General features: G+C 39.9%; 1 protein-coding gene across 2 annotated transcripts; it reads right to left on the bottom strand.

Annotated features, from left to right (window-relative positions):
• Positions 1 to 1,431: 1,431 nt before the first annotated feature.
• On the bottom strand, positions 1,432 to 26,880 carry LOC113078592 (C-type lectin domain family 4 member F-like). Of its 2 annotated transcripts, none has more exons than XM_026250907.1 (22): positions 26,724 to 26,880; positions 21,522 to 21,602; positions 21,214 to 21,309; positions 20,757 to 20,837; positions 20,134 to 20,241; positions 19,459 to 19,551; positions 19,277 to 19,366; positions 19,100 to 19,198; positions 18,811 to 18,903; positions 18,630 to 18,719; positions 18,453 to 18,551; positions 18,164 to 18,256; positions 17,982 to 18,071; positions 17,805 to 17,903; positions 17,522 to 17,614; positions 12,824 to 12,904; positions 12,634 to 12,732; positions 12,151 to 12,243; positions 11,823 to 11,882; positions 11,529 to 11,683; positions 11,339 to 11,448; positions 1,432 to 1,744 (listed from the first exon to the last, which is right to left on the bottom strand). In XM_026250907.1, exons 1-22 carry the CDS (start codon positions 26,806 to 26,808, stop codon positions 1,597 to 1,599), a joined length of 2,136 nt encoding a protein of 711 aa, XP_026106692.1. In that variant the 5' UTR covers positions 26,809 to 26,880; the 3' UTR covers positions 1,432 to 1,596. The 2 variants fall into 2 exon arrangements, with proteins under 2 accessions (XP_026106692.1, XP_026106693.1); XM_026250908.1 differs by lacking the exon at positions 26,724 to 26,880 and adding an exon at positions 25,330 to 26,059.

Genomic DNA, 26,880 nt, shown 5'->3' with positions numbered 1-26,880 from the left:
GAGGTTTCATCTCAGGGATGGAGGGTCTTTTAGCATCTATCAGGAAGTTGTTGAAAAAGATGACCTCTTTCTTTACTTCCTCAATCTTGTCACCATGTTTGTTTAGAATGTGCAATATATATATACAGTACAGACCAAAAGTTTGGACACACCTTCTCATTCAAAGAGTTTTCTTGAACATGACTATGAAAATTGTAGATTCACACTGAAGGCATCAAAATTATGAATTAACCCATGTGGAATTATATATGGAATTATATACATAACAAAAAAGTGTGAAACAACTGAAAATATGTCATATTCTAGGTTCTTAAAAGTATCCAGCTTTTGCTTTGATCACTGCTTTGCACACTCTTGGCATTCTCTTGATGAGCTTCAAGAGGTAGTCGCCTGAAATGGTCTTCAACAGTCTTGAAGGAGTTCCCCAAGAGATGCTTAGCACTTGTTGGCCCTTTTGCCTTCTGTCTGCAGTCCAGCTCACCCCTAAACCATCTGGATTGGGTTCAGGTCCGGTGACTGTGGAGGCCAGGTCATCTGGCGCAGCACCCCATCACTCTCCTTCTTGCTCAAATAGCCCTTGATGCCTTCAGTGTGACTTAGTGTGTCCTAACTTTTGGTCTGTACTGTATATATATATATATATATATATATATATATATATATATATATATATATATATATATATATATATATATATATATATATATATACACACACAGGAAATCGACAAAATATAATCATAGAACATTAGCTTTACTTTTAATATACTAGTGATTTTTGGCATAAAAGAAAAATCAATAATTTTGAACCATACAATGTTTTTTTGTTTTTTTTTTTTGGCTAATGCATATACAATTTAACAAGGCATTTTAGTAAAAATGTACATTAAACACTTCTTTGAAAACACAGTGTGACTATGAACTTAATGTCAGCTTGTTATAAATTATAGTTTTGCATATTCAAACATCATACACATCACTACAACCATTTTATTTAGATTTAATCTAATTTTTTATTTAATTATAATCTTAGAATCTAATATACTAAATTAATGAAGCTAAAACTAAAAATAACAAAAATAACAAAGAAATCTAAACTGACAAAAATCTGATTGAATACAAACAAAATTACAAAAAATAGACAAAGCAATAAAAATTTATTTACTATATAGTGAAAAATCTACACTAATTCACTAAATAATATATATGTATAAGCTTATATTGATACTGTTTACTGCATTTGACATACTGATTATTCGCAACCAAATCTATTACCTTACAGAAATAAAATAAATGTCAAATGTAATTTCAAACATTTGTTAAAAGTTTCAAATTGACCTCTAATATCAATGCTGGGAATCAGGGCATCTCCAGTGGACCGTATAGGTTTCCTGAGATTCGGCCCTACAGGAACAGACAGAAAGCAGCCAACTACTTGTGAAATGTTTTTATTTCTATTAAAAAGTTGAAGTTAACACAAGAAAAAGGCAAGAGAGGTTTCAAACAGTCTTACACCGTGTGATGCAACAAACCACTTTAAAAGAGATCTGATCTTCCTGGTCATTTTGACCACTCTTCATCACAGACATTTTGAATTTCAGATTTGCACTCTGCAAATAAATCTCATTTTGACAGAGCAGTGGTTGTCATTTAGTTTCCCAGTATATGTTATCTCCCCACAGTCCTCTCCTCCCTCTCCCATACCATGGTCTCTCCAGTCATCCGGCTGCCCAGGATTCCAGTGCCTGAAACAACGCATAAAAATGTTAATACATGTATTACTTCTACATGCATATAGAGCATCTTTCTGGCATCCCATCTTAAATTCGCTTTATATTATGCTTTATGTTAAACATGTAAATGTAGCTCCATCTTAATGCCAAAATGTGTAAATAACCTCGTGGAGGAATAAATACACTTGTGGTCATATCTTTGGGATAATTTAGATTTTTGTTTCTAAAAGAAGTCTTATCTGCTCACCATTAAAAAACAGTAAAAAAGAGCAACATTGTGAAACATTATTATTTCAAATAACTGTTTGAATATTTTGTAAAGCTAAAATATTCCTGTGATCAAAGCTGAATTTTCAGCATCATTACTGCAGTCTTCATTGTCAAATGATCTTTCAGAAATCTTTTGTAACTTTATAAATGTCACCACTGTCAATTCTGATCAGTTTAATGCATCCTTGCTGAATAAAAGTATTAGTATTACTATTTTTAAGCTACCCTAAAATTTTGGGGTAACTGCTTCCACAAAAATATTTTGCAGCACAGCTGTTTCAGCATTGATAATAATAATCAGAAATAATTCTTAAGCAGCAAATCAGCATATAAGAATGGTTTCTAAAGATGACTTGACACTGAAAACTGGAGTAATGATACTGAAAATTCAACTTTGTTCACAGGAATAAACTACATTTTATAGTATGTTATGATTAGGGCTGGACCAGAATATTCAATAATTCGTTCGATGGGTTGACATTCGATTTTAGTTCATCTGGAAGAGGAGACAAAAATGCCGAAAACCTCAGTTGTGTGGGAGCCCTTTAAATTGAGAGAGGACAAGACAAAGGCAGTGTAGGTCCGTGCCAAATGTGCCATTTAAAACTGGCCTACCATATCAATCAATCAATCAATCAATCACCTTTATTTATATAGTGCTTTAAACAAAATACATTGCGCCAAAGCACTGAACAACATTCATTTGGAAAACAGTGTCTCAATAATGCAAAATGATAGTTAAAGGCAGTTCATCATTGAATTCAGTTATGTCATCTCTGCATTGCGCATTGAGTTTGAAAAATCACCTGAGTTCTGTAAGTAGGCTAGTAAGCCTATAGTATGCTGTCGGTAAAAAAAAAACGGCATGTTAATCAGTAATTTACACAAGATAAAAAAGTGCTCTTAATTTGCTTGGAAAAAACTTGCGAATATGGCGACCAAAAAAATTTAATAAAACTGTAATAATATAAACTCCATAATCATCGGGAAGGAGGAGGCGGGAACCGGCAGACAATCAAAATGAAACTCCATCCATCCATCATCTTCCGCTTATCCGGGGCCGGGTCGCGGGGGCAACAGTCTAAGCAGAGACGCCCAGACTTCCCTCTCCCTAGCCACTTCCTCCAGCTCTTCCGGGGGGACCCCGAGGCGTTCCCAGGCCAGCCGGGAGACATAGTCCCTCCAGCGTGTCCTAGGTCTTCCCCGGGGCCTCCTCCCGGTGAGACGTGCCTGGAACACCTCCCTGGGAAGGCGTCCAGGAGGCATCCGAAATAGATGCCCGAGCCACCTCAGCTGGCTCCTCTCGATGTGGAGGAGCAACGGCTCTACTCTGAGCTCCTCCCGAGTGACCGAGCTTCTCACCCTATCTCTAAGGGAGCGCCCAGCCACCCGACGGAGAAAGCTCATTTCGGCCGCCTATATCCGGGATCTTGTCCTTTCGGTCATGACCCACAGCTCATGACCATAGGTGAGAGTAGGAACGTAGATTGACCGGTAAATTGAGAGCTTTGCCTTACAGATCAGCTCCTTCTTCACCACGACAGACCGGTACAGCGACCGCATTACTGCAGAAGCTGCACCGATCCGTCTGTCAATCTCACGTTCCATCCTTCCCTCACTCGTGAACAAGACTCCAAGATACCTGAACTCCTCCACTTGAGGCAGGAACTCTCCACCAACCTGAAGTGGGCAATCCACCCTTTTCCGACTGAGAACCATGGCCTCGGACTTGGAGGTGCTGATTCTCATCCCAGCCGATTCACACTCGGCTGCAAACCGTCCCAATGCACACTGAAGGTCCTGGTCTGAGGATGCCAACACGACAACATCATCCGCAAAAAGCAGCGACGAAATCGTATGGTCCCCAAACCGGACACTCTCCGGCCCTTGGCTGCGCCTAGAAATTCTGTCCATAAAAATTATGAACAGAACCGGTGACAAAGGGCAGCCCTGCCGGAGTCCAACATGCACCGGGAACAGGTCTGACTTACTGCCGGCAATGCGAACCAAGCTCTTGCTCCGGTCGTACAGGGACCGAACAGCCCTAAGTAGGGAGCCGCCGACCCCATACTCCCGGAGCACCCTCCACAGGATGTCGCGAGGAACATGGTCGAATGCCTTCTCCAAGTCCACAAAACACATGTGGACTGGTTGGGCAAACTCCCATGAACCCTCCAGCACCCTGGAAAGGGTATAGAGCTGGTCCAGTGTTCCACGACCGGGACGAAAACCACACTGTTCCTCCTGGATCCGAGGTTCCACTATCGGCCGAATTCTCCTCTCCAGTACCCTGGCATAGACTTTTCCAGGGAGGCTGAGAAGTGTGATCCCCCTATAGTTGGAACACACTCTCCGGTCCCCCTTCTTGAAAAGAGGGACCACCACCCCGGTCTGCCAGTCCAGAGGTACTGTCCCCAACCGCCATGCGATGTTGCAGAGGCGTGCCAGCCAAGACAGCCCCACAACATCCAGAGACTTGAGGTACTCGGGGCGGATCTCGTCCACCCCCGGTGCCTTGCCACCGAGGAGCTTTTTAACTACCTCGATGACTTCAGCCCGGGTGATGGACGAGTGCCCCTCCGAGTCCCCAGCCACTGCTTCCTCAACGGAACACAAGTCGGTGGGATTGAGAAGATCCTCGAAGTATTCCTTCCACCGCCCGACGATATCCCCAGTTGAGGTCAACAGGTGCCCATCTCTACTGTAAACAGTGTTGGTAGGGCACTGCTTCCCCCTCCTGAGGCGTCGAACAGTTTGCCAGAATCTCTTCGAGGCCAACCGATAGTCCTTCTCCATGGCCTCACCGAACTCCTCCCAGGCCCGAGTTTTTGCCTCCACGACTACCCGGGCTGCAGTCCGCTTGGCCTGCCGGTACCTGTCAGCTGCCTCCGGAGTCCCACAAGCCATCCAGGCCCGATAGGACTCCTTCTTCAGCTTGACAGCATCCCTTACTTCCGGTGTCCACCACCGGGTTCGGGGATTGCCGCCTCGACAGGCACCGGAGACCTTACGGCCACAGCTCCGAGCAGCCGCAGCGACAATGGAGGTGGAGAACATGGTCCACTCGGACTCAATATCTCCAGACTCCCTCGGGATCCGGTCGAAGCTCTGCCGGAGGTGGGAGTTGAAGATCTCTCTGACAGGGGGCTCGGCCAAACGTTCCCAACAGACCCTCACAGTACGTTTGGGTCTGCCGAGTCTGTCCAGCTTCCTCCCCCGCCATCGGATCCAACTCACCACCAGGTGGTGATCAGTTGACAGCTCCGCCCCTCTCTTCACCCGAGTGTCCAAGACATATGGCCGAAGGTCTGATGACACGATGGTCGATCATCGACCTCCGGCCAAGGGTGTCCTGGTGCCACGTGCACTGGTGGACACCCTTATGCTTGAACATGGTGTTCGTTATGGACAAACCGTGGTTAGCACAGAAATCCAATAACAGAACACCGCTCGGATTCAGGTCAGGGGGGCCGTTCCTCCCAATCACGCCCCTCCAGGTGTCACTGTCACTGCCCACGTGAGCGTTGAAGTCCCCCAGTAGAACGACGGAGTCTCCAGTCGGAGCACTTTCCAGCACCCCTCCCAGAGACTCCAAGAAGGCCGGGTAGTCCGCACTGCCGTTCGGCCCGTAGGCACAAACGACAGTGAGAGACCTATCCTCGACTCGAAGGCGCAGGGAAGCGACCCTCTCGTTCACCGGGGTAAACTCCAACACATGGCGGCTGAGCTGGGGGGCTATTAGCAAACCCACTCCAGCCCTCCGCCTCTCACCATGGGCAACTCCAGAGTGGTAGAGAGTCCAGCCTCTCTCAAGAAGTGTGGTTCCAGAGCCCAAGCTGTGCGTTGAGGTGAGCCCGACTATCTCTAGTCGGTACCTCTCGACCTCCCGCACAAGCTCAGGCTCCTTCCCCGCCAACGAGGTGACATTCCACGTCCCTAAAGCCAGATTCCGTGTCCAGAGATCGGGTCGTCGGGGGTCTCGCCTTCGACTGTCGCCCGATCCTCTATGCACCGGCCCCTTACGCTCCCTCCTGCAGGTGGTGAGCCCACAGGAGGGCGGCCCCACGTCACTCCTTCGGGCTAAGCCCGGCCGGACCCCATGGGGGAAGGCCCGGCCACCAGGCGCTCGCATACGGGCCCCAACCCCGGGCCTGGCTCCAGGGTGGGGCCCCGGCTGCGCCATGCCGGGCGACGTCACGGTCCTTGATTTTAATTTTGCCATAAGGGGTTTTATGAACTGTTCTTAGTCTGGCCCGTCACCAAAATGAAACTGTAATTACAAAAATAAACACAAAACAGTGCATCAGCCCCTCACGGACAACTGATGCACACAAATAAAAACCAAACATAAAATAAAGCCCAGGCCTGGTCCTCTCTCGTCCTTCACTCATCCTTCACTCATCCTTCGTTGCTCCAGTATTATATCCTTCCATCTCCTCTGTGGGATTTGAGACCGGTGGGTCGAGCAGGTGTCACTCACTTCCCATTCACTCCACCGGCCTCGCTCGTTCCCACGTCCCTCGGCCCTGCCCCACTCGTAACATACCCCCATCGCCCCTTGCAGGCTGGGGGGTACTCCCAAGACTGTGCTCTACGCTCACCGGGACCTGCGGGAACCTAGGGGTAGGACAGACGATGCAAGAGAAAAGAAGATGGAAGGAGGAGTGACAGAGACGAGAGAGGGTAGACAGGAAAAAATATAAAATTCCTCCTCCTCCCGGGCTTCGGCACCACTAGAGGGAGTGTCAGCTACATAAAAAAGTTAACAGCTTAAGTCCTTTGTGGATTAATGCTTATTGGAGACGCGAACCGTTTAAATGATTCAGTTTGATTTGGTGAATTGGTTCAAAAAGATCCGGTTACATCGAACGATTCGTTCACTAACCAGATATCCAGACTGCTTTGTTTTGAAATATCTCTCACAACAGACACGGAAAATAAGATAATGCTGAATAAAGTCGTAGTTTTTGCTATTTTGGAGCAAAATGTATTTTCGATGCTTCAAAAAATTCTAACTGACCCTCTGATGTCACATGGACTACTTTGATGATGTTTTTCTTACTTTCTGGACATGGACAGTATACCGTACACACAGCTTCAATGGAAGGACTGAGAGCTCTCGGACTAAATCTAAAATATCTTAAACTGTGTTTCAAAGATAAACAGAGATCTCACGGATTTGTAACAACACGAGGGTAAATTATTAATGACATAATTTTCCTATCTGGGTGAACTAACCCTTTTATGCTTTGATGCTAACTTAAATTTGATTCCTTTTAAAGCTAGAATGTCTCCTAAAGTTTATTTACAAAAAGGCATGAGTGGACAAAACCGAGGCAATTTTATTTTAATAAAATTTTTCATAAAACTGGGCTTACTTAAAATTTTGTTAGTTTAGTTAGTTACTTAAAGTTTAGTTAGTTGATTAAAATTTAGTTAGTTAAGAGCTAAACAAAATGGCCTGAAATACTGCAACTTTTGGATACTTTATACAAACCCGAGTTGGGACACTGTACAAATTGTGATTAAAAAAGGAATGGTATAATTTACAAATCTCATAAACATTATAATATATTCACAATAGAATATAAATAACATATCAAATGTTGAAAGTAAGACATTTTGAAATGTCATGCCAAGTACTGGCTCATTTTGGATTTGATGAGAGCTACACATTCCAAAAAAGTTGGGACAGGTAGCAATAAGAGGCCAGAAAAGTTAAATGTACATATAAAGAACAGCTGGAGGACCAATTTGCAACTTATTAGATAAATTATTAGGTTGATTGGGTATAAAAAGAGCCTCTCAGAATGGCAGTGTCTATCAGAAGTCAAGATGGGCAGAGGATCACCAATTCCCCCAATGCTGCAGCAAAAAATAGTGGAGCAATATCAGAAAGAAGTTTCTCAGAGAAAAACTGCAAAGAGTTTGAAGTTATCATCATATACAGTGCGTAATATCATCCAAAGATTCAGCGAAACTGGAACAATCTCTATGCGTAAGGGTCAAGCCCTGAATGGCAGTGATGGCTCTGCATCACATACAAGAATGCTACTGTAATGGAAATCACAATGGGCTCAGGAATACTTCCAGAAAACATTGTCAGTGAACACAATCAACCGTGCCATTCGCCGTTGCCGGCTAAATCTCTAGAGGTAAAAAAAAAAAAAGAAGCCATATCTAAACATAATCCAGTAGCGCATTTTCTCTGGACCAAGGCTCATTTAAAATGGACTGTGGCAAAGTGGAAATCTGTTCCGTGGTCAGATTAATCAAGGAAAACCCAAGTTGTTATCAGCGCTCAGTTCAGAAGCCTGCATCTCTGATGGTATGGGGTTGCATGAGTGTGTGTGGCATGGGCAGCTTACACATCTTGAAAGGCACCATCAATGCTGAAAGGTATATCCAAGTTCTATAATAACACATGCTCCCATCCAGATGCCGTCTCTTTCAGGGAAGACCTTGCATTTTCCAACATGACAATGCCAGACCAAATACTGCATCAATTACAACATCATAGCTGCATAGAAGAAGGATCCGGGTACTGAAATGACCAGCCTGCAGTCCAGATCTTTCAGCCATAGAAAACATTTGGTGTATCATAAAGAGAAAGATGCGATAAAGAAGACCTAAGACAGTTGAGCAACTAGAAGCCTGTATTAGACAAGAATGGGACAACAATCCTATTCCACCTTAAAATTACCTTATTTATGTTCTATGGTATTGAAAGTCAAATAAGACGGCTATGAAACATTTCTCTTGAGCCCTCAAATTTTTAAAAATATATTCCTATTAGTAATTTCTCAGCAGAAAGTCAGACTTTCCCACTGAAAGTCAGTGTTGGGCAAGTTACTTTTAAAAAGTAATTAGTTACAGTTACTAGTTACTTCTTCCAAAAAGTAACTAAATTAGTAACTCAGTTACAAATTTTTAAAGTAACTAGTTACTTAAGAAAGTAACTATTGCGTTACTTTCAAGTAAAATTAAATTTTAAATGCTCAAACGTGACCCCACCTCTACCCCTCTTTAAAGGAACTTAAAATACATGTGCATGTTCAATTATTTATGATAAATCTGAATATTATAATGAAATGGACACTTAATACAATACATTATTAACAGAAACATGAAACATTGTACACACATCTAAAAAAAAAAGTTGCTGTGAGACTAGCCTCCAATCAAATGGCATGTATGTAGATATTATGTTTATATAGTGGATCAATGCAAATAACACGATAGATTTTTGGGAACTTTTGATATTTCCTTTTATTGTTTCTTTAATTTCTTGAAGGAAAAAGTAATGTATATACTTCCATTTAGAGAAGGCTACTTTTGGATTATTTGGGCTCGTCGCCATACCTGTCTCTGGTTGACTGACTGGCTTGTGTTGTTCGTTGTGTGTCCTGTCCTGTCCGATGATGGGTCGTTCGCGAAATGAGCGTTAGTGATGATGGATCGACTCGTTCGCGAATGAGCTTTTGATGAGTCGTTCGCGATTCGCGAATGAGCCGACTCTAAGAGCCGGCTTTTTAGTTGAACTTCGGGAGCTGGCTCGCATATCTGAAGAGCCAACTCTATTTTGTCAAATTTAGCCTATATAAATTAAATAATTATGTAATAAAAATTGAAATATTATAGTCAAAGTCATTTAAAGAGCCGTTTGTGAGCCAAAGAGCCGGCTCTTTTCAGTGAGCTGAGTCAAAAGAGCCGAATTCCCATCACTACTATGCGTGCTTAAGAAACCCCGCCCAACTCTACCTCTGATTGGCTTACAATGAAATTTTACTCTACCTCAGCCAATCGTCAGCATTTATGCGCTTGTCTCGTGCTCTGCCCACTAACCAAGGAAGAACAGTAAAAAAAAGTATTTGCCTCTCGCTCAGAGATCTAGTTGGTCTGATGAAAAAAAAAAAAACAGCTTCATCATCAGTTAAAGTAACGCGCCGCATTTTTTGGCAGTAACGGTAACGGCGTTATTAAGATGAGAAGAGTAATCAATTAGATTACTCGTTACTGGAAAAAGTAATGCCGTTAGTAACGCCGTTATTTATAACGCCGTTATTCCCATCACTGCTGAAAGTCAGAGTTGAGCAGTATCTAGTTACTAGTAATTTAGATATTGTAATAATATTACTTTTGCAACTAGTAGTGTAACTAATTAATAATGTTCCAGTAATAATTTTACAGTTACCAAACATGAAACAGATTAGTTACTTAGTTGTTAACCCTTTAAGTTTGATCACTATTGAAGCTAGAATATCCACTGTGTTTATTTATGAAAAGGCATGAGTGGTGAAGAGTTTAAGAAAAAGACAATAATTAGGCTGTATAAGCTGATCTATAACATGTTAAATGGTGGTTGCCTGTCTATGAATGGTACACCCCCCCTAAGCTCACAGAAGTGGTTTTGTCCTCGCAGCCAATGACACTGACCTGTTCAAACAGATTTTTAATGTGTACTTCACATATATTTAACACGTATTTAACACTATAAATTCACGTATTGACGTGCTGATTTTTTCACGCATAAACAACATGTTGTTTACTTGTGAAATACGGGTATTTAACGCGTTGTTGACCTGTTAAAATTCATGTGTTTTTGACCCTTTTGGTCTTCCATAGTTCTGTAGTTTATTAATAGTTTATTTATTCGGAACGTGTCGCGTGTGCATATTGCACCAACATTTGACACTGCACTACCTTTGGGTCTGCAGCAACACACCCGCCCATGCATGAAGTCAATTGGATGTACAGTTATCGACATAATAAAAATGCGTACATGAGACAGTTATGTCGCCATGCGCCCCAATAGCTAAAGTCTGTTTACACTGGACGCAACAAAGCGACCGTCGAAAATCATTGGAAATTTGTGTCAATACGTCATAAATAGAATGCAGCAGCACTGTACTGTCAGGAATTGGTCAGCTGCATACACCGCATCCAGTGTATACAGCATAATATGTACTACTGTATTATGTCGTGCCGCGCCTCTCGAGTCCGGTGTAGACATGGTGTTAGAGAGAAGAATATGATCAGCCTCCTCCCTCTGAATATTCGGTGTTGATTATTACTGAAGCTTCGAAACTCCAAAAATAGTATTCGGACCAGCCCTAGTTAGGATAGAAAACCGTTCATTTTAATTGTAATAATAATATTATTCAATATTTTTGATCAAATACATGCATACTCGCTCAGTAAACATGAGAGACTTCTGTCAAAATCATTAATACTGCTAGATATTATCGAAAGGTAAATTATTATTATAGTGTATGTTTGCTCAGAAATGTAAGTTGTTGTGAATAATGCATGATTGTTTATAATAAATCAGCTCACTCTTCATTCATGATGTAACGAGTTCCATCCGCCCATCGCCACCGTCCTGTGGTCTGATCAGTTAAACCCACCCAGTAGCTTGTGGGTATGGTATGTTTTTTCAGAAAGTCCTAGTAGGAAAAAAAAAAGAAATAAGAAAATGCGAAAAATATGAACACCAAATATTATATTATGTATGGATATTACACACCCACTCCTCATCGTCGTCTTGTATTTTCAGGAGTAATGCATTCTGAGCTTTGCAGTAATCTCGTGCCTCTGACCAGGTGAGTTGATTACTAGAGAACAAGAAACAGCTGCTTTTGTACAAGATCCAGCCAGATTTACAGACGGCCACAGAGACGTCTGTGTCAGAGACAGAGAAGGCATGCCAAATGTGAGAGGGACGAAAGAAAGGAGAGAATATGCACTTTTTAGTTTTGATTATACTTATACTTAATTTTAAGTGAAATCACATGTAACCATGTAAATTAGTGCTAAATACCTGCTGTTTTGGCACTTATTTTATTCATCAGCTCCTTCAGAGCGTTCATGACTCTTTCCTCTGATCGAACACAAGAAGAAAACACATCAGTCAGTCAGTGCTCGGGGATTTCAATCCAATTAATTCAATGTGAAAATCATTTCAACCTTAACTCTAAAATCTCTGCATGCTGACAGTGATATATTTCTGAAATCATGTCTTCATATTCAATTGCAGTAATATTGCAATGTTGAGTTCATGTCAGGACGATGGTCTGTTTTGGTTTCATTTCCAATGTTTCCTTTACTCTCCTTTTCCCATCTACTAAGTTTCTATGGTTTTCACTCACCAGAGGTTTGTTGTTTTGAGGAAATCGATGCGAAAGAAGAAGTGAGATCTGACAATGTACTCTTCAGGTCCCTCAATGAGCTCTTCAGTGACTCTTTAACACGAGACAAAAGCCGTAAATGTGATTTACTGCATGAGACAGGCTTGTAGGCAATGCAGTTAATTTAACAATTAAAAATAAACAAAACAGGTATTCATCCTAATGTTAATGTCAACATTTATTAATGCATTATTAATATCAAAAGTTGCATCTTTTAATATTAAGGAACCAGAGCTAACACGAACAAACAAATGGAAATATATATTTTATTAAATCATGTTAACAAAGATGCTGTATCAAACGTATTGACTAATGCTTTAAAAAACAGTAACTAATGGAACCTTATTGTAAACTTTTATCGTAAAGGTCTATAATAACATACAAACATTTATATATTCATGCTTCTGTAAATATTAGCTGTGTGGTTTGATGTTTCTGTCTCACCCAAGTCACGCTGTTTGTTTTGTTGATCAGATTGTACAGAAGACTTCAAACTGTCCAGGGATCTTTCTGTTTCCCTCTGTTTCTGTTCCTGCTTTTTAACTGGGAGAAAACAAAGATGCAGTTAAACAAATTATGTCCTTTAATACAGAGATAATACGAACAGTGTGAAAATATGAAAATATTTCCACACCTCCATCATTTAGTGTAGATGTCAGTGCTGATACTGTAACATTCAAACTGTTCATCAAGCTTTTCACATCCTGCTGTTGCACTGTGAAAAAAGAAGAGTTATGACAGATGCATTTAGATGTCGAATGAAGTGTATTATATAATGCTATTAGCATGACTCTTTTTAAAGGGATAGTTCAACCAAAAATTTTAATTTGCTGTAAATGTCCTGACTCTCAGGCCATGTTTTTATCAGCTGTTTGGACTGACGGCACCCATTCACTGCAGAGGATCCACAGTTGAGCAAGTGATGCAATGCTTGTCACGGTTCATGAATTCACTCTCTCTCTTCTAGCCTGCTGTTGTGTGTGTGTGTGTGTGTGTGTGTGTGTGTGTGTGTGTGTGTGTGTGTGTGTGTCTGTGGGCGTGGTCACTGATCAGCGATGATCAGCAGCGGCAGCTGGTTTCAATTGTTTGTTCCCTTTATAAGCTCAGTAACCTGTGTTTCATGTTGTCAGATCGTTGTTTATGGAAGGCATTTTCTGCCAAATTTAAATAAATAAATTAAATTATTAAAATGAAAATTAAAACCAGATTAACTATTTCATTACAGAAAACTATACGCAAAATATGTGACAAAATTGAGAATTAAATTAAATGATTTCATTTTCACAGTGACATCCCTGTCAAATTGAAATATAAAATGCAATTGGTGATTTCACATTTGATTTTCAATACAGTCTCGAGGCAAGACTGCCAATATTAAAATTAAAATCCAAACGTGAAAAATGAACTACAAATACAGTTTTTACAAAGCTCTTTATTAACGCTCACGCAATAATGGTGACACAATTCAAATTTAAATGTAAATTTTACTTTTCATTTTAACTCCTCTTTTATTTCAGTTTTCATTTTCGTTTTCATTTTCAAAGACAACCTGCATGCAAATTCTATGTTAATGAGTGGGTGTGGCTCAATTACGCTGTTACGTGGAGGAGCTAAAATGGCAGTTATGGCCAGTATAGCAGCAGAATTAAACCAGCTAGCAAACATTTCGGATGATGATGACTTCATTTTGCTACGAGTTGAATCTATATTGGATACACTTGGACATTTTGCAGCCGTCACAAACTCCGATGTCGATCCTCGAGTTATAAATAGTCTTAGTGAGGTTGTGCATTTTCCGGGGAGTCTCGTCGGCCGACGAGACTCCCCGGAAAATCTGATGTCTGAAGGCACTGCATTTTAATTTTAATTTTAATATTGGCAGTCTTGCCTCGAGACTGTATTGAAAATCCGTTGTCCACCGAAGTCCCTGCATCACCATTCCACCCTGCCTTGGATGGCAGGATGGGTCTCTGCGATCGTGCATTGATTATCGAGGGTTGAACAACATCACGGTAAAGAATACTTATCCTTTGCCGTTGATGTCTTTCGAACGATTACAGGGAGCATCCATCTTCACAAAATTGGATTTATGTAAGGCTTATCATTTGGTTCGCATAAGGAATGGACATGAATGGAAGACCGCATTTAATACCCCCAGGGGGCACTTTGAATACTTGGTTATGCCCTTCGGGCTATCCAACTCGCCCGCGGTCTTCCAAGCACTCGTCAATGACGTGCTGAGAGATATGGTAGATCAATTCATATATGTTTACCTGGATGACATATTGATCTTTTCCTCTTCTTTCCAGGAACACGTTCAGCACGTCAAATGAGTGTTTCAGAGGTTGCTAGAGAATGGGCTTTTTGTCAAGGCGGAGAAATGCGTTTTTCATGCACAGTCCGTCCCCTTTCTAGGGTACATCGTCTCGTCTGAGGGAGTGCGTATGGATCCTGACAAGGTTAAGGCTGTGATAGATCGGCCAAGTCCAGATTCCCGTAAGGCCCTACAGAGGTTTCTGGGATTCGCCAATTTTATCGACGTTTTATTCGTAACTTCAGCCAACTAGTCGCTCCTCTGACTGCCTTGACCTCCCCCCGACGTTCAGGTGGTCTGATACAGCGGAAGCTGTATTTGCCAAACTTAAGAGCCGCTTCGTTTCGGCTCCCATCCTCGTTGCCCCTGATCCATCACGTCAGTTCGTGGTGGAGGTCGACGCATCAGAGGTGAGGGTAGGAGCAGTTCTTTCCCAACGTTCTGCCACAGACGATAAGACTCACCCTTGCGCATTTTTTCTCATCGCTTATCACCTGCCAAATGTAATTATTACATTGGTAACAGAGAGTTGTTGGCAGTCAAGTTAGCACTGGAGGAATGGCGTCACTGGTTAGAAGGGTCAGGGGTACCTTTTATCGTTTGGACTGATCACAAGAACCTAGAATATATTAGGACCGCTAAAAGACTCAACTCTAGGCAGGCTCGGTGGGCACTTTTTTTTCGGGCGTTTTGACTTTTCTCTTTCATACCGCCCAGGTTCCAAGAACATCAAACCCGATTCTTTATCTCGTATTTTTGACCATTCCGAACACCCATCCACTCCCGAGTGTATTTTACCCGAGACATTAGTGGTCTCCACTCTCAGATGGGAGGTCGAATCGAAGGTCATGAAGGCCTTAGAAGGGGTAACGCCTCCGCCCGATTGCCCACCGAACCGGTTTTTCGTGCCTGAGGAGTATCGGTCTGAAGTCATTCAGTGGGGTCATTGCTCCAGTATAGCGTGTCATCCAGGAGTAAATCGCAGTTTTTTGGTTAAGCAATGATTCTGGTGGCCTTTAATGGCTCGTGAAATCCACAGTTTTGTTTTGGCTTGTTCGGTTTGTGCCACTGGTAAGACTTCCAACCGACCCCCTGATGGGTTACTCCAACCGCTGTCAGTCCCTTCGAGACCCTGGTCCCACATTGCACTAGATTTTATTACCGCCCTCCCAGGGCAAGACTGTCGTTTTGACGGTTGTGGACCGGTTTTTTGAAGGCGGCTCATTTTATCGCCTTGCCCAAATTACCGTCAGCCAAGGAAACATCGGTTGCTGTCGTAGATCACGTCTTTCGTTTACATGGCCTCCCGATGGACGTGGTTTCCGACAGGGGTCCACAATTTGTGTCCAAATTTTGGCAATAATTATTGTAGATTATTGGGGGCGTCTGTTAGTCTCTCTTCGGGGTTTCATCCCCAAAGCAATGGTCAAACTGAAAGGGCCAACCAAGATCTGTAGAGAGTGTTGTGATGTTTGGTTTCGAAGAATCCTTCCTCTTTGAGTCAACAACTTTGTATGGTGGAGTACGCCCACAATTCATTACCAGTGTCATCCACGGGCCTTACTCTGTTTGAATGTAGTTTAGGTTACCAGCCACCAGTTTTTGCCAGTACGGAAACCGAAGTCGCGGTCCCCTCTGCTCAGGCCTTTGTCCAGAGGTGTCACCACACTTGGACTAGAGCCCGTGAGACTCTTCTCCAAGTGGGGGCGCGCACCAAGGCCAAGGCCGATCGCCACCGGTCAAAGCCTCCCGTATACGTCGTTGGTCAAAAAGTGTGGCTTTCTACTAAGAACATTCCTCTCCGCTCCGTGTCTAATAAACTTGCTCCCAAATTCATTGACCCTTTTCCTGTCACCAAGATCATTAGTCCAGTGGCAGTCCGCCTCAAACTTCCTCCTACGTACAGGAGAATTCATCCCGCCTTCCATGTATCTAAAATTAAACCCGTGTTTTGGGCACCCATTAATCCGCCTGTCCCGGTTCCTCCCCTGCTGCGTCTCGTAGATGGGGAACCTACTTATTTTAGTTAATCGTATTCTGGACTCGAGAAGGAGGGGACGCGGATTCCAGTACCTGGTTGACTGGGAGGGTTACGGTCCAGAGGAGAGAAGTTGGGTTCCTGCTAGAGACATTCTTGATCACTCTCTGATCGATGATTACAATCGTCAGGTAAGTCCATCAGGGAACGACAGGAGGCGTTCTTAGGGGTGGGGGTACTGTCACGGTTCATGAATTCACTCTCTCTCTCTCGTCTAGCGTGCTGTTGTGTGTGTGTGTCTGTGGGCGTGGTCACTGATAAGCGATGATCAGCAGCGCCAGCTGGTTTAAACTGTTTGTTCCCTTTATAAGTTCAGTAACCTGTGTTTCATGCTGTCAGATCGTTGTTCTCCCCGGTTTGTTCCTGTACCTGTTCCCGTGTCTGTATTAGTCAGCTGGAGTCCCCGTGTTGCCGTCGTTCTTCCCTGGATCTTCACTCAGCACTGGATCACCGAGCACCGTCCCAAGGATTATTCACTCACCGGGATTCATTGAGGGATCATCACTGGACTGAGCACCACCATCCGTTGTCCACCGAAGTCCCTGCGTCACCATTCCACCCTGCCTTTTGTCCGCCCGCCTGTGCTGCTGTGCTACTTCATCATTTCTGATCTTTGTGCTGAAATATAATAAACTACGCTTTGCATTTACATGCTTTTTCTGTTTTACGTAACAATGCTACTGTACATTTCTACAAACCTGTTCTTATGAGGAAACAAACTCATCTACATCTTTGAAAACCTGAGGTTGAGTAAATGCTCAGCAATTAAAATTTTTGGGTGAATGGGTGAACTATTCCTTTAAGACTTGTTTCATTAAAAAAGAACTACTGAAGCATGTCTTATGAAATATATTGACTAAATTGTTTCGTTTTGATGTCCTTTGGAGGGGTTCGAACCACCTCACTCTTTAATTCACTCCCTGAGTGTAGAGTTATTGAATTGAGTGCTGTATTGCACGTGTGATGTAAGGTTTACTCACTGTGGACTGATAGTTGAGAAGAAACAGTTGAGACGGAAGAAGAGAGATCTGAAACTGAACTCTTCAGGTCCCTCAGTGAGCTCGACAGAGACTCTTTAACACAGAAACATAAATTAGACAGAATCAGCAAGGTTACTGTGCGAATAGGAGTTTATAGTGATTTTTTTCCACTAGGAGCAATTATAGAAATGCAATTATGACATTTTTATTATTCTTTTGCAGATTTTTTTTAATTTACTTCTGCTTCTATGAATATCTCAGTAGCTTATAATAATGCTTTTACCGAAGTCACGTTGTTTGTTTTGTTGATCAGACTCTACCGATGTCTTCAGACTGTCCAGTGATCTTTCTGTTTGACTCTGTTTCTGGTCCTGCTTGTTAACTGGGAGGGAAGAAGCATTGCAGTTTAAAAATCCACAGATAATAATATTAATGTGATGCAACTGAAAGATTTCCAGACCTGCATCATTCAGCTGCACCGTCAGCGCTGACACTGCAGAACTCAAATTATTCATCAAACTCTTTATGTCAGTTTGTGACACATCTTTCACTGTGAACAAGACGTTTTATGGGAAGACGTTGCATTTACTGGACTGTTATTGAATTGAGTGCTGTATTGCACGTGATGTAAGGTTTACTCACTGTGGACTGATAGTTGAGAAGAAACAGTTGAGACGGAAGAAGAGAGATCTGAAGCTGAACTCTTCAGGTCCCTCAGTGAGCTCGACAGAGACTCTTTAACACAGAGACGTAAATTAGACAGAATCAGCAAGGTTACTGTGCGAATAGGAGTTTATAGTGATTTTTTCCCTAGTTGGAACAATTATAGAAGTGCATAATGCAATTATGACATTTTTATTATTCTTTTGCAGTTATTTTTATTTACTTCTGCTTCTATGAATATCTCAGTAGCTTATAATAATGCTTTTACCGAAGTCACGTTGTTTGTTTTGTTGATCAGACTCTACCGATGTCTTCAGACTGTCCAGTGATCTTTCTGTTTGACTCTGTTTCTGGTCCTGCTTGTTAACTGGGAGGGAAGAAGCATTGCAGTTTAAAAATCCACAGATAATAATATTAATGTGATGCAACTGAAAGATTTCCAGACCTGCATCATTCAGCTGCACCGTCAGCGCTGACACTGCAGAACTCAAATTATTCATCAAACTCTTTATGTCAGTTTGTGACACATCTTTCACTGTGAACAAGACGTTTGTGGGAAGACGTTGCATTTACTGGACTGTTATTGAATCGAGTGCTGTATTGCACGTGATGTAAGGTTTACTCACTGTGGACTGATAGTTGAGAAGAAACAGTTGAGACAGAAGAAGAGAGATCTGAAACTGAACTCTTCAGGTCCCTCAGTGAGCTCGACAGAGACTCTTTAACACAGAGACATAAATTAGACAGAATCAGCAAGGTTACTGTGCGAATAGGAGTTTATAGTGATTTTTTCCCTAGTTGGAACAATTATAGAAGTGCATAATGCAATTATGACATTTTTATTATTCTTTTGCAGTTATTTTTATTTACTTCTGCTTCTATGAATATCTCAGTAGCTTATAATAATGCTTTTACCGAAGTCACGTTGTTTGTTTTGTTGATCAGACTCTACTGATGTCTTCAGACTGTCCAGTGATCTTTCTGTTTGACTCTGTTTCTGGTCCTGCTTGTTAACTGGGAGGGAAGAAGCATTGCAGTTTAAAAATCCACAGATAATAATATTAATGTGATGCAATTGAAAGATTTCCAGACCTGCATCATTCAGCTGCACCGTCAACGCTGACACTGCAGAACTCAGATTATTCATCAAACTCTTTATGTCAGTTTGTGACACATCTTTCACTGTGAACAAGACGTTTTATGGGAAGACGTTGCATTTACTGGACTGTTATTGAATTGAGTGCTGTATTGCACGTGATGTAAGGTTTACTCACTGTGGACTGATAGTTGAGAAGAAACAGTTGAGACAGAAGAAGAGAGATCTGAAACTGAACTCTTCAGGTCCCTCAGTGAGCTCGACAGAGACTCTTTAACACGAGACAAAAAACATTAATAAGATAAATTAATAAGATCACTGTGTGCACAGCAATAAAGGCTTGATAAATGAGAAGAAATATGAAAAAAAGACATACACTGTGTAACATACATAAAACATATTTAAAGATATAATCAACATCTCATAACAATTTTGCATAGATCTTTCACATTAGTTATTGCATTAACCAATATGAAATAATGAATATATATTAATGTTCATTTGAATCTTAGTTCAATATAAGATCTTAAAGATGCATTAGTAATATTGAGATGTTCTAAGATTAATAAATGCTGTTGAAGTATTGTTAGTTCATGTTGTTAACTAATGTAAAATATTATAATAGCCAAATTCTCTTTATTATACTCATTGCACTTACTTCTCTGAAATTGAATATTAATTCCTTGAAATTGAAATTCCTTGGAAATATATTCACACATGTCTCTAATAAGATTAAAAAATGCAGCCCAATTTAGGATTTACCTTTCTGAGCTCACATGCTTCCAGATTAATTATATGTCCACTATAGATATTCTTATGACTTTTTTTTAACCATTTCAGGTTTCTGTCTTACCAAAGTCACGCTGCTTCTTTTGTAGATCAGACTGTAGAGATGTAACAGATGAGCTCAAATTGTCTAATATTTTTTTTGTTTCAGTCTGTTTCTGGTCCTGATTGCTAACTGTGAAGTGAAAAAAATTATATTAGATTGTTAAACAATGAAGAATATATAGGCTTATTTTCAAAGAGAGAGATTATTTCTTGTGGTTGTCTAATTTGTTTGAAATTAAAAGATTTGTGACTCTGGTGAACAAAACCAGTCATGAGTAGCACAAGAATATTTGTAGCTATATCCAAAATAAAGTGTATGGGTAAAAATTACATGTTCCATGAATATATTTAGTAAATTTCCAACTGTAAATATATCAAAATCTATTATTATTATTATTATTATTTATTAGTAATATGCATTGCTAAGAATTCATTTGGACAACTTTAAAAGCCATTTTCTCAATATTTGTAATTTCTGCATTCTTAGATTACATATATTTAAATAGTTGTATCTTGGCCAAATATTGTCTTATCATAATAAACCATATATCACTGGAAAGCTTATGTATTTATTTTGAAGTATGAATCTCAATTGTTCAACAAAATATGGCCCTTAGGATTGGTTTTGTGGACACATTTGCAAACCTGCATCATTTAGTTTGGATGTCAGCGCTGATACTGCAGAACTCAAACTCTTCACTTCAGTGTATAACACATCCTGACGCTCTGTGAAGAAATGATTTATTTACAGCTCATATTCATGTGCTGGTTTTGGAAGATTTAAAGCTACATGATCACCCAGATTTTGACGGTTTTCCTACAAATGCATATATAAATCCATATTTATATATAAATATGAATATGTGTAAATATGAGTATGTAGTGCTTAGAAAAAAGGGACCTAAGGAATACTTCAACCAAAAATGAAAGATGTTGATGAGTTTGTTTCTTCATCTGAACAGATTTGGAGAAATTTAGCATTACATAACTTGTTTGGACTCTCATTCTGATGCAATGCTATTTCCCTAAATCTGCATCTCGGATGATCTGAGGATGAGGATGTTTTCAGCTATTTTGTGTAAAGTATTGTTTAAGTTCTCACCTGTTTTCTGAAGATCAGGATCGACTGAAGTCAGATTTGCACTCAGACTGTTCATCCAACTCTCCTGCATCGAGAATTTTCTTTGTTGATGCAAAACTATGAGCGAAAATAAAGTTTTTTTTTTCTAATCAGCATAATATAAAGGCAGTATGTGTATCAGCATATCATTACCATAATGTACAAATACTCTAAAAATACTTTTTTCAGTTACAGTTTCCAGTTTCCCTTTTTTCTGCCTTGCATTGCAGCTCACTTTCTTAAATATTAATAGCATGACATAAAGATTGCATGTTGTTTAATCTACTCACAAATGAAAACATTCATGATCATGAGAACAATCATGCACACTCCCAGAATTAGGAGGATGCCAGTTTGCCTGCTACAACGATCTGCAAAAAACAACAAACCACGAGAAATGTACAATTCTTTCATTAGAAAATTTGACAAATTTACATCAACCTTTAAATTAATATACTCATATGCAATATGATCAGGAATGTTTATTAACATGGCCATTATTTCAAATATATCATGTTTGACATGAGGAAATTAAATTAAATATCTGCCAGCTTGGTGAGTATACAAATATAATTGAATTGAAAAAGAATTATAATAATAATTTAGGACATATAACTTACATATTTATTATTATTATTATACCTTTATTTAACCAGGAGGTCCCATTGAGATTCAGAATCTCTTTTACAAGAGAGACCTGGCCAAGGTAGCAGCCAAATCACAACAAATGCATACATAACAAACACTAAAGTACATTTTAACAATAAAAGAAGTACAAAATATTAAAAATAAAAATATAAAACACAATGAGACTCTTAAGAAAAACAAGAACATGTCTCCATCACAACACTCTTTATAGTAGTTTTAAATTCATTTAAGGACATAAGGGTTTCTAACTTTAGCTCTTTTTGTAGATTATTCCACCCCCAAGGTGCTAAATAAGAAAAGGCAGTTTTTCCCAATTCGGTTATAACTCGTGGCACATTAAAAAGCAACCACTTTGAGGAGCGTAGCTGATAGGTACCAGAGCAAACAGAGAGGAGGTTACAGAGGTACAGTGGAAATTTGCCAAGTATAGCTTTATAAATAAAGATATACCAGTGCTGTTGTCTACGAATTTTAAGTGATGTCCAACCAACTAAATCATAAAGAATGCAGTGATGGGTAAGGGACTTTGTATTTGTTATGAATCGTAGTGATGCATGGTAAACTGAATCTACATGACGCAGGATGGAAAATGCAGCATGCATGTACAATATATCTCCATAATCAATTACAGGCAGAAAAGTAGCTTCCACAAGTTTCTTCCTAGCACTAAAAGTAAAGCAAGATTTGTTTCTGTAATAGAAGCCAAGCTTGACTTTAAGTTTCTTAACTAAAGCAGTAATATGTTCATTGAAGGAAAGCTTATCATCTATCCATATCCCCAAGTACTTATATGAAGACACTCTTTCAATTGATTTCCCATCTAATGACAAAATGCCACAATTGTCGAGTAGCTGTGCTCGAGCTTTTGAGAAGACCATAAACTTTGTTTTCTGTGTATTTAAAACCAATTTTAGACTCAATAATGTGTATTGCAATGCCTGAAATGCAGTCTGAAGTTCCTGCACTGCTACTGAAATGGTGGAAGCCTGGGTGTAAACCACTGTATCATCAGCGTATAAATGTAATTTGGCTTGAACATCTCTATCCAAATCATTTATAAAAATTGAAAACAAAATGGGTCCTAAGATTGATCCTTGAGGGACACCTTTAGTTATCTCAAGAAAATCAGATTTATAACCCTCAGCATAAACACATTGAATACGATCTACCAAATAATTCTGGAACCATGCAACAGCCTTCTCACTTAAACCAATTGAACGTAGTTTGGTCAATAACAATCCATGATCAACCGAATCAAATGCCTTAGAAAGATCAACAAATAATGCAGCAGAATGTTGCTTCTTATCTAAGGCCCCAATAATATCATTTGTCACTAATGTAGCAGCAGTGATAGTGCTATGGCCACTTCTGAACCCTGACTGAAAATTATTTAAAATATTTTTGTCAGTCAAATACTGTTTTAACTGTACATTCACAAATGATTCCAAGATCTTTGACAAAACAGAAAGTTTTGATATTGGACGGTAATTATTCAATTCTGATGGGTCTCCACCTTTATGTAAAGGGAGAACATAGGCTGCCTTCCAACTTTTAGGAATGGAGTTAGAAAGAAGACTCAAATTAAAAATATGCGCTATGGGCTCAGCAATAATATCAGCTGCCACTTTTAACAGAAAGGGATCCAGATTATCTGTACCTGCTGACTTTTTGTGATCAATGTCTCTGAGGGCTTTATGAACTTCTGAAACTGAAATCGGTTTAAAATTAAACAATTCCCGATTTACATTTTCAGATGCTGACATGGCTGGACATGGGACAGATTTATTTACGGTTTGATTAAATATGAATCCAGCCTGAATAAAGTGTTTATTAAACTGATTGACTATGACTGCTTTATCTTTTATTTCATCTGAACCAATAAGAATCTGATCTGGGAGGTTTGAGGTCACACGTGCACCCGATAAAGATTTAATTGATTTCCAAAACTTTAAAGGATTGTTTAAGTTTTCTGTGGTTGACTTCAAAAAAAACTCAGATTTGGACTTTCTAATCATCAAAGTAAACTTGTTTCTTACAGTTCTAAATGCAGTCCAATCAGCAGAAGAGTCGGAAAATCTGGCTTGTGCCCACATTTTATTTCTCAAACAGATTAGCTCTGATAGGCTGTCTGAAAACCAATGATTGTCCTTACCACTGATCCTAAACTTTTTGATTGGTACATATTTATTTACAATGGAAATAAAATTTGAATGAAAAAAATCCCATGCCATTTCAGCATCCGAAAACAAAGACACCCTGCTGAGTTCACTATGATACAGATCATGCAGAAAAGCTTGTTGTTCAAAACTTTTGAAATGTCTTTTTAGGATCATGCGTGGTTTTACCTTAGGGATTTTTGTATTTCTTACACAAGCGACTGCACAATGGTCACTGACATCATTACAAAATACGGCAGTTGAGGTGTATTTATGAACTGAGTTTGTTACGATTAGATCTAGGAGAGTAGATTTTATTTCTGCTTTGGGATTTATTCTTGTCGGTTCATTAATAAGTTGCACTAAATTTAAGTCATTACATAAGTCTTTAAAACAATCAGAGTTCCCAGACAGCCAGTCCCAATTCATATCACCCATAAGAATAAATTCAGAGTCATTAATTTTATGTAATATTTCGGATATAGATTGGAAAGCATCCTTTGAAGCAGATGGAGGTCTATAGCACCCAACTACTGTAATATCAGCGTCTTTTGAAATATTCACTTTCACTGTCAGAATTTCAAACTGTTTAGCTTTAGTTAGTGACAGGGTTACCGAGCTTAAAAACTTGGATTTCACATATATGGCAACCCCACCTCCTTTGCCAACCCGATCAGTTCTATAAACTTTAAAACCTTCAATAGAAATAAATTCATCAGATACAGATTTTTTAAGCCAGGTTTCAGAGATAATAATGATATCAGCATTGGTTGTATTAGCCCAGATCCTAATCATATCCATTTTAGGGACTAGGCTTCTAACGTTTAAATGTATAAACCCAAGGCCATGTCTGCTTTTGAAATCTGAAGGAGTGGCTAAGGATTGCAAAGTATTAAGAAGACCAAGAACAGGACCAGGATTGGGCTGAACATTACCAGATAACATCAATAAAAGCATAATCAAACAACGTAGTTTTTGTTTAGCTGGGTAATATTTATCATTACCACTGTCCTCTATGAACTGAGAAAAAGAGTAATCTGAGACAGTAAAATGATCATTTAACAACAATAAGTTCTGGAGATACAGGGTGTTATTAATTTGTGAACAATTATTTCGGTAACACAGGTTGATTTTCTGGCTGTACATCTCATAATAACTTGTAGATGAAATTGAGAAATGACCGTAATTTAACTGTATCAGTATACTACTCATTTTGGGCATATTAAATTCATCTAGTATAGGGCTGGACTGTAAAAGTATGAAGAGTATAAAAAAATGCATGATGTCAAGTTACCAGGTTTAGTTGAAGACAGCCTTAACAGGGGTGAACAGTAGCTTGGAGTCAAAAAGTCAGGGCTATAGGATGGAGGCTAGCAGGGAAGCTTCCAAGTGATAGCTCGCAAGCAAGGCTAATAGTAGCAGGCTAGGAGTAGGGTTATCAGCAACAAAGCTAGCAGCAGGGCATCCAGGTGGTGGCTAGCTAGTGGGGCCAGCAACAAGGCATCCGAAAGGTGGCTAGCAAGTGGAGCTAGTAGCAGAATCCTGGTGGTAGCTAGCAAGGGCAGCTAGCAGCAAGGCATCCAGGTGGTAGCTACCAGCAACAGGCTAACAACAGAGCATCCAGGTGATGGCTAGCAGACAAAGCCACCAGCAGCAGGCTATGAAGCAAGGCCACCAACAGCAGGCTAGCAGCAGAGCTACCAGTAGCAGGGTAGCAGCAGGGCATCCAAGAACCGGCTAGCAAGCAAGCAGCAGTAATTCCAGCAGCAAGGTAGCAATAGATCATGCAGGTGGTAACTAGCTGCAGGGCTAGTTGCAGCAGGCTAACAAGCAGGGCTACCTGTAGCAGGCTGCTAGCAGGGCATCCAGGTGGTGGCTAGCAAACAGGGCTACCAGGTGGTCAATGTCCAGGTTTTAAGTTCAAAATTCAGCCTTATCCGCTATTAAAATAATCCCAGTATGGAAGAGAATGTCCTGTTTCTCAAGAGTATACTCATTTGAGTTTAAAAGACATAAAAAAGACATAAAACATCACAAAAAAAACTAAAACCTTGAGATCTCAAACACTGAGGTCAACACATAGGTGTGGCTCGGCTGCCATCTTGGATGGTTGTTCTTGGAATGTCTTGGAACATATCACTACTGGTTATCTATCAAAAGTGAGTATGTGACTAATAAAAATGGAATCATTTACATTCAAATATAAATAAATAAAGTTTCTTATTAATTCTAACTATTTCAATGTTTATTATTTTGTAAAGCATTATATAATGCATTTTTTAAAATTAATTGATTATAAAGTGTTCGCACACATAACACTGCAACAATTATGTTTTTCCTCAATATTTTTGTCTTATTTTCCAGTAAAAATATATTAACATTTGTATATCAAAATTTACTACAGAAGCAAAATGACTTAAGATTTTAAGTCTTTTTCTTTAACAAGTTTATTTTCTTATCCCATTTGTGTCTTTTTTTTTTAAAGTCACTTAATTTTTATGCACTTTTCTGAAAACAAGACTTGTTTTCTTGCGTAATTTCGCTTCTATGTAAATGTCTTGAGCTTAGAATGTTTAGATATTTATACTGAAAATTAACTAAATTTATCTTTCTCTCATATATAACACAAAAACATAGTTTCATTCTGAACCAAATGCAGTTTAGTATCATTCTGTATATCTATCAAACCTTTTTGTAATGTCGTCTTCTTTTCATATTCCATGTCCATTTTCATGATTTCTTCAGAACACTCACTTTTCTGATAGAGCATCATCTCAACACTCTTGCAATTACTTGCTTTCTAATGAGGATCCAAAACACCTCCCTTATTAATAGTCCCTTTCAA

Source organism: Carassius auratus, unplaced genomic scaffold (assembly GCF_003368295.1).
Source record: "Carassius auratus strain Wakin unplaced genomic scaffold, ASM336829v1 scaf_tig00026092, whole genome shotgun sequence".
Classification (NCBI taxonomy): Eukaryota; Metazoa; Chordata; class Actinopteri; order Cypriniformes; family Cyprinidae; genus Carassius; species Carassius auratus.
Note: the sequence above shows the minus strand (reverse complement) of the source record. Positions and strands in the feature narration are given on the sequence as shown.

Coding starts and splice junctions, on each gene's coding strand:
- LOC113078592 (XM_026250907.1), bottom strand. CDS start 26,808: ATGATGCTCTATCAGAAAAGTGAGTGTTCTGAAGAAATCATGAAAATG. Junction 18,720..18,810: donor TTCTCAACTATCAGTCCACA/GTGAGTAAACCT, acceptor TCTTGTTCACAG/TGAAAGATGTGTCACAAACT. Junction 11,449..11,528: donor AAGACGACGATGAGGAGTGG/GTGTGTAATATC, acceptor TTTTCCTACTAG/GACTTTCTGAAAAAACATAC.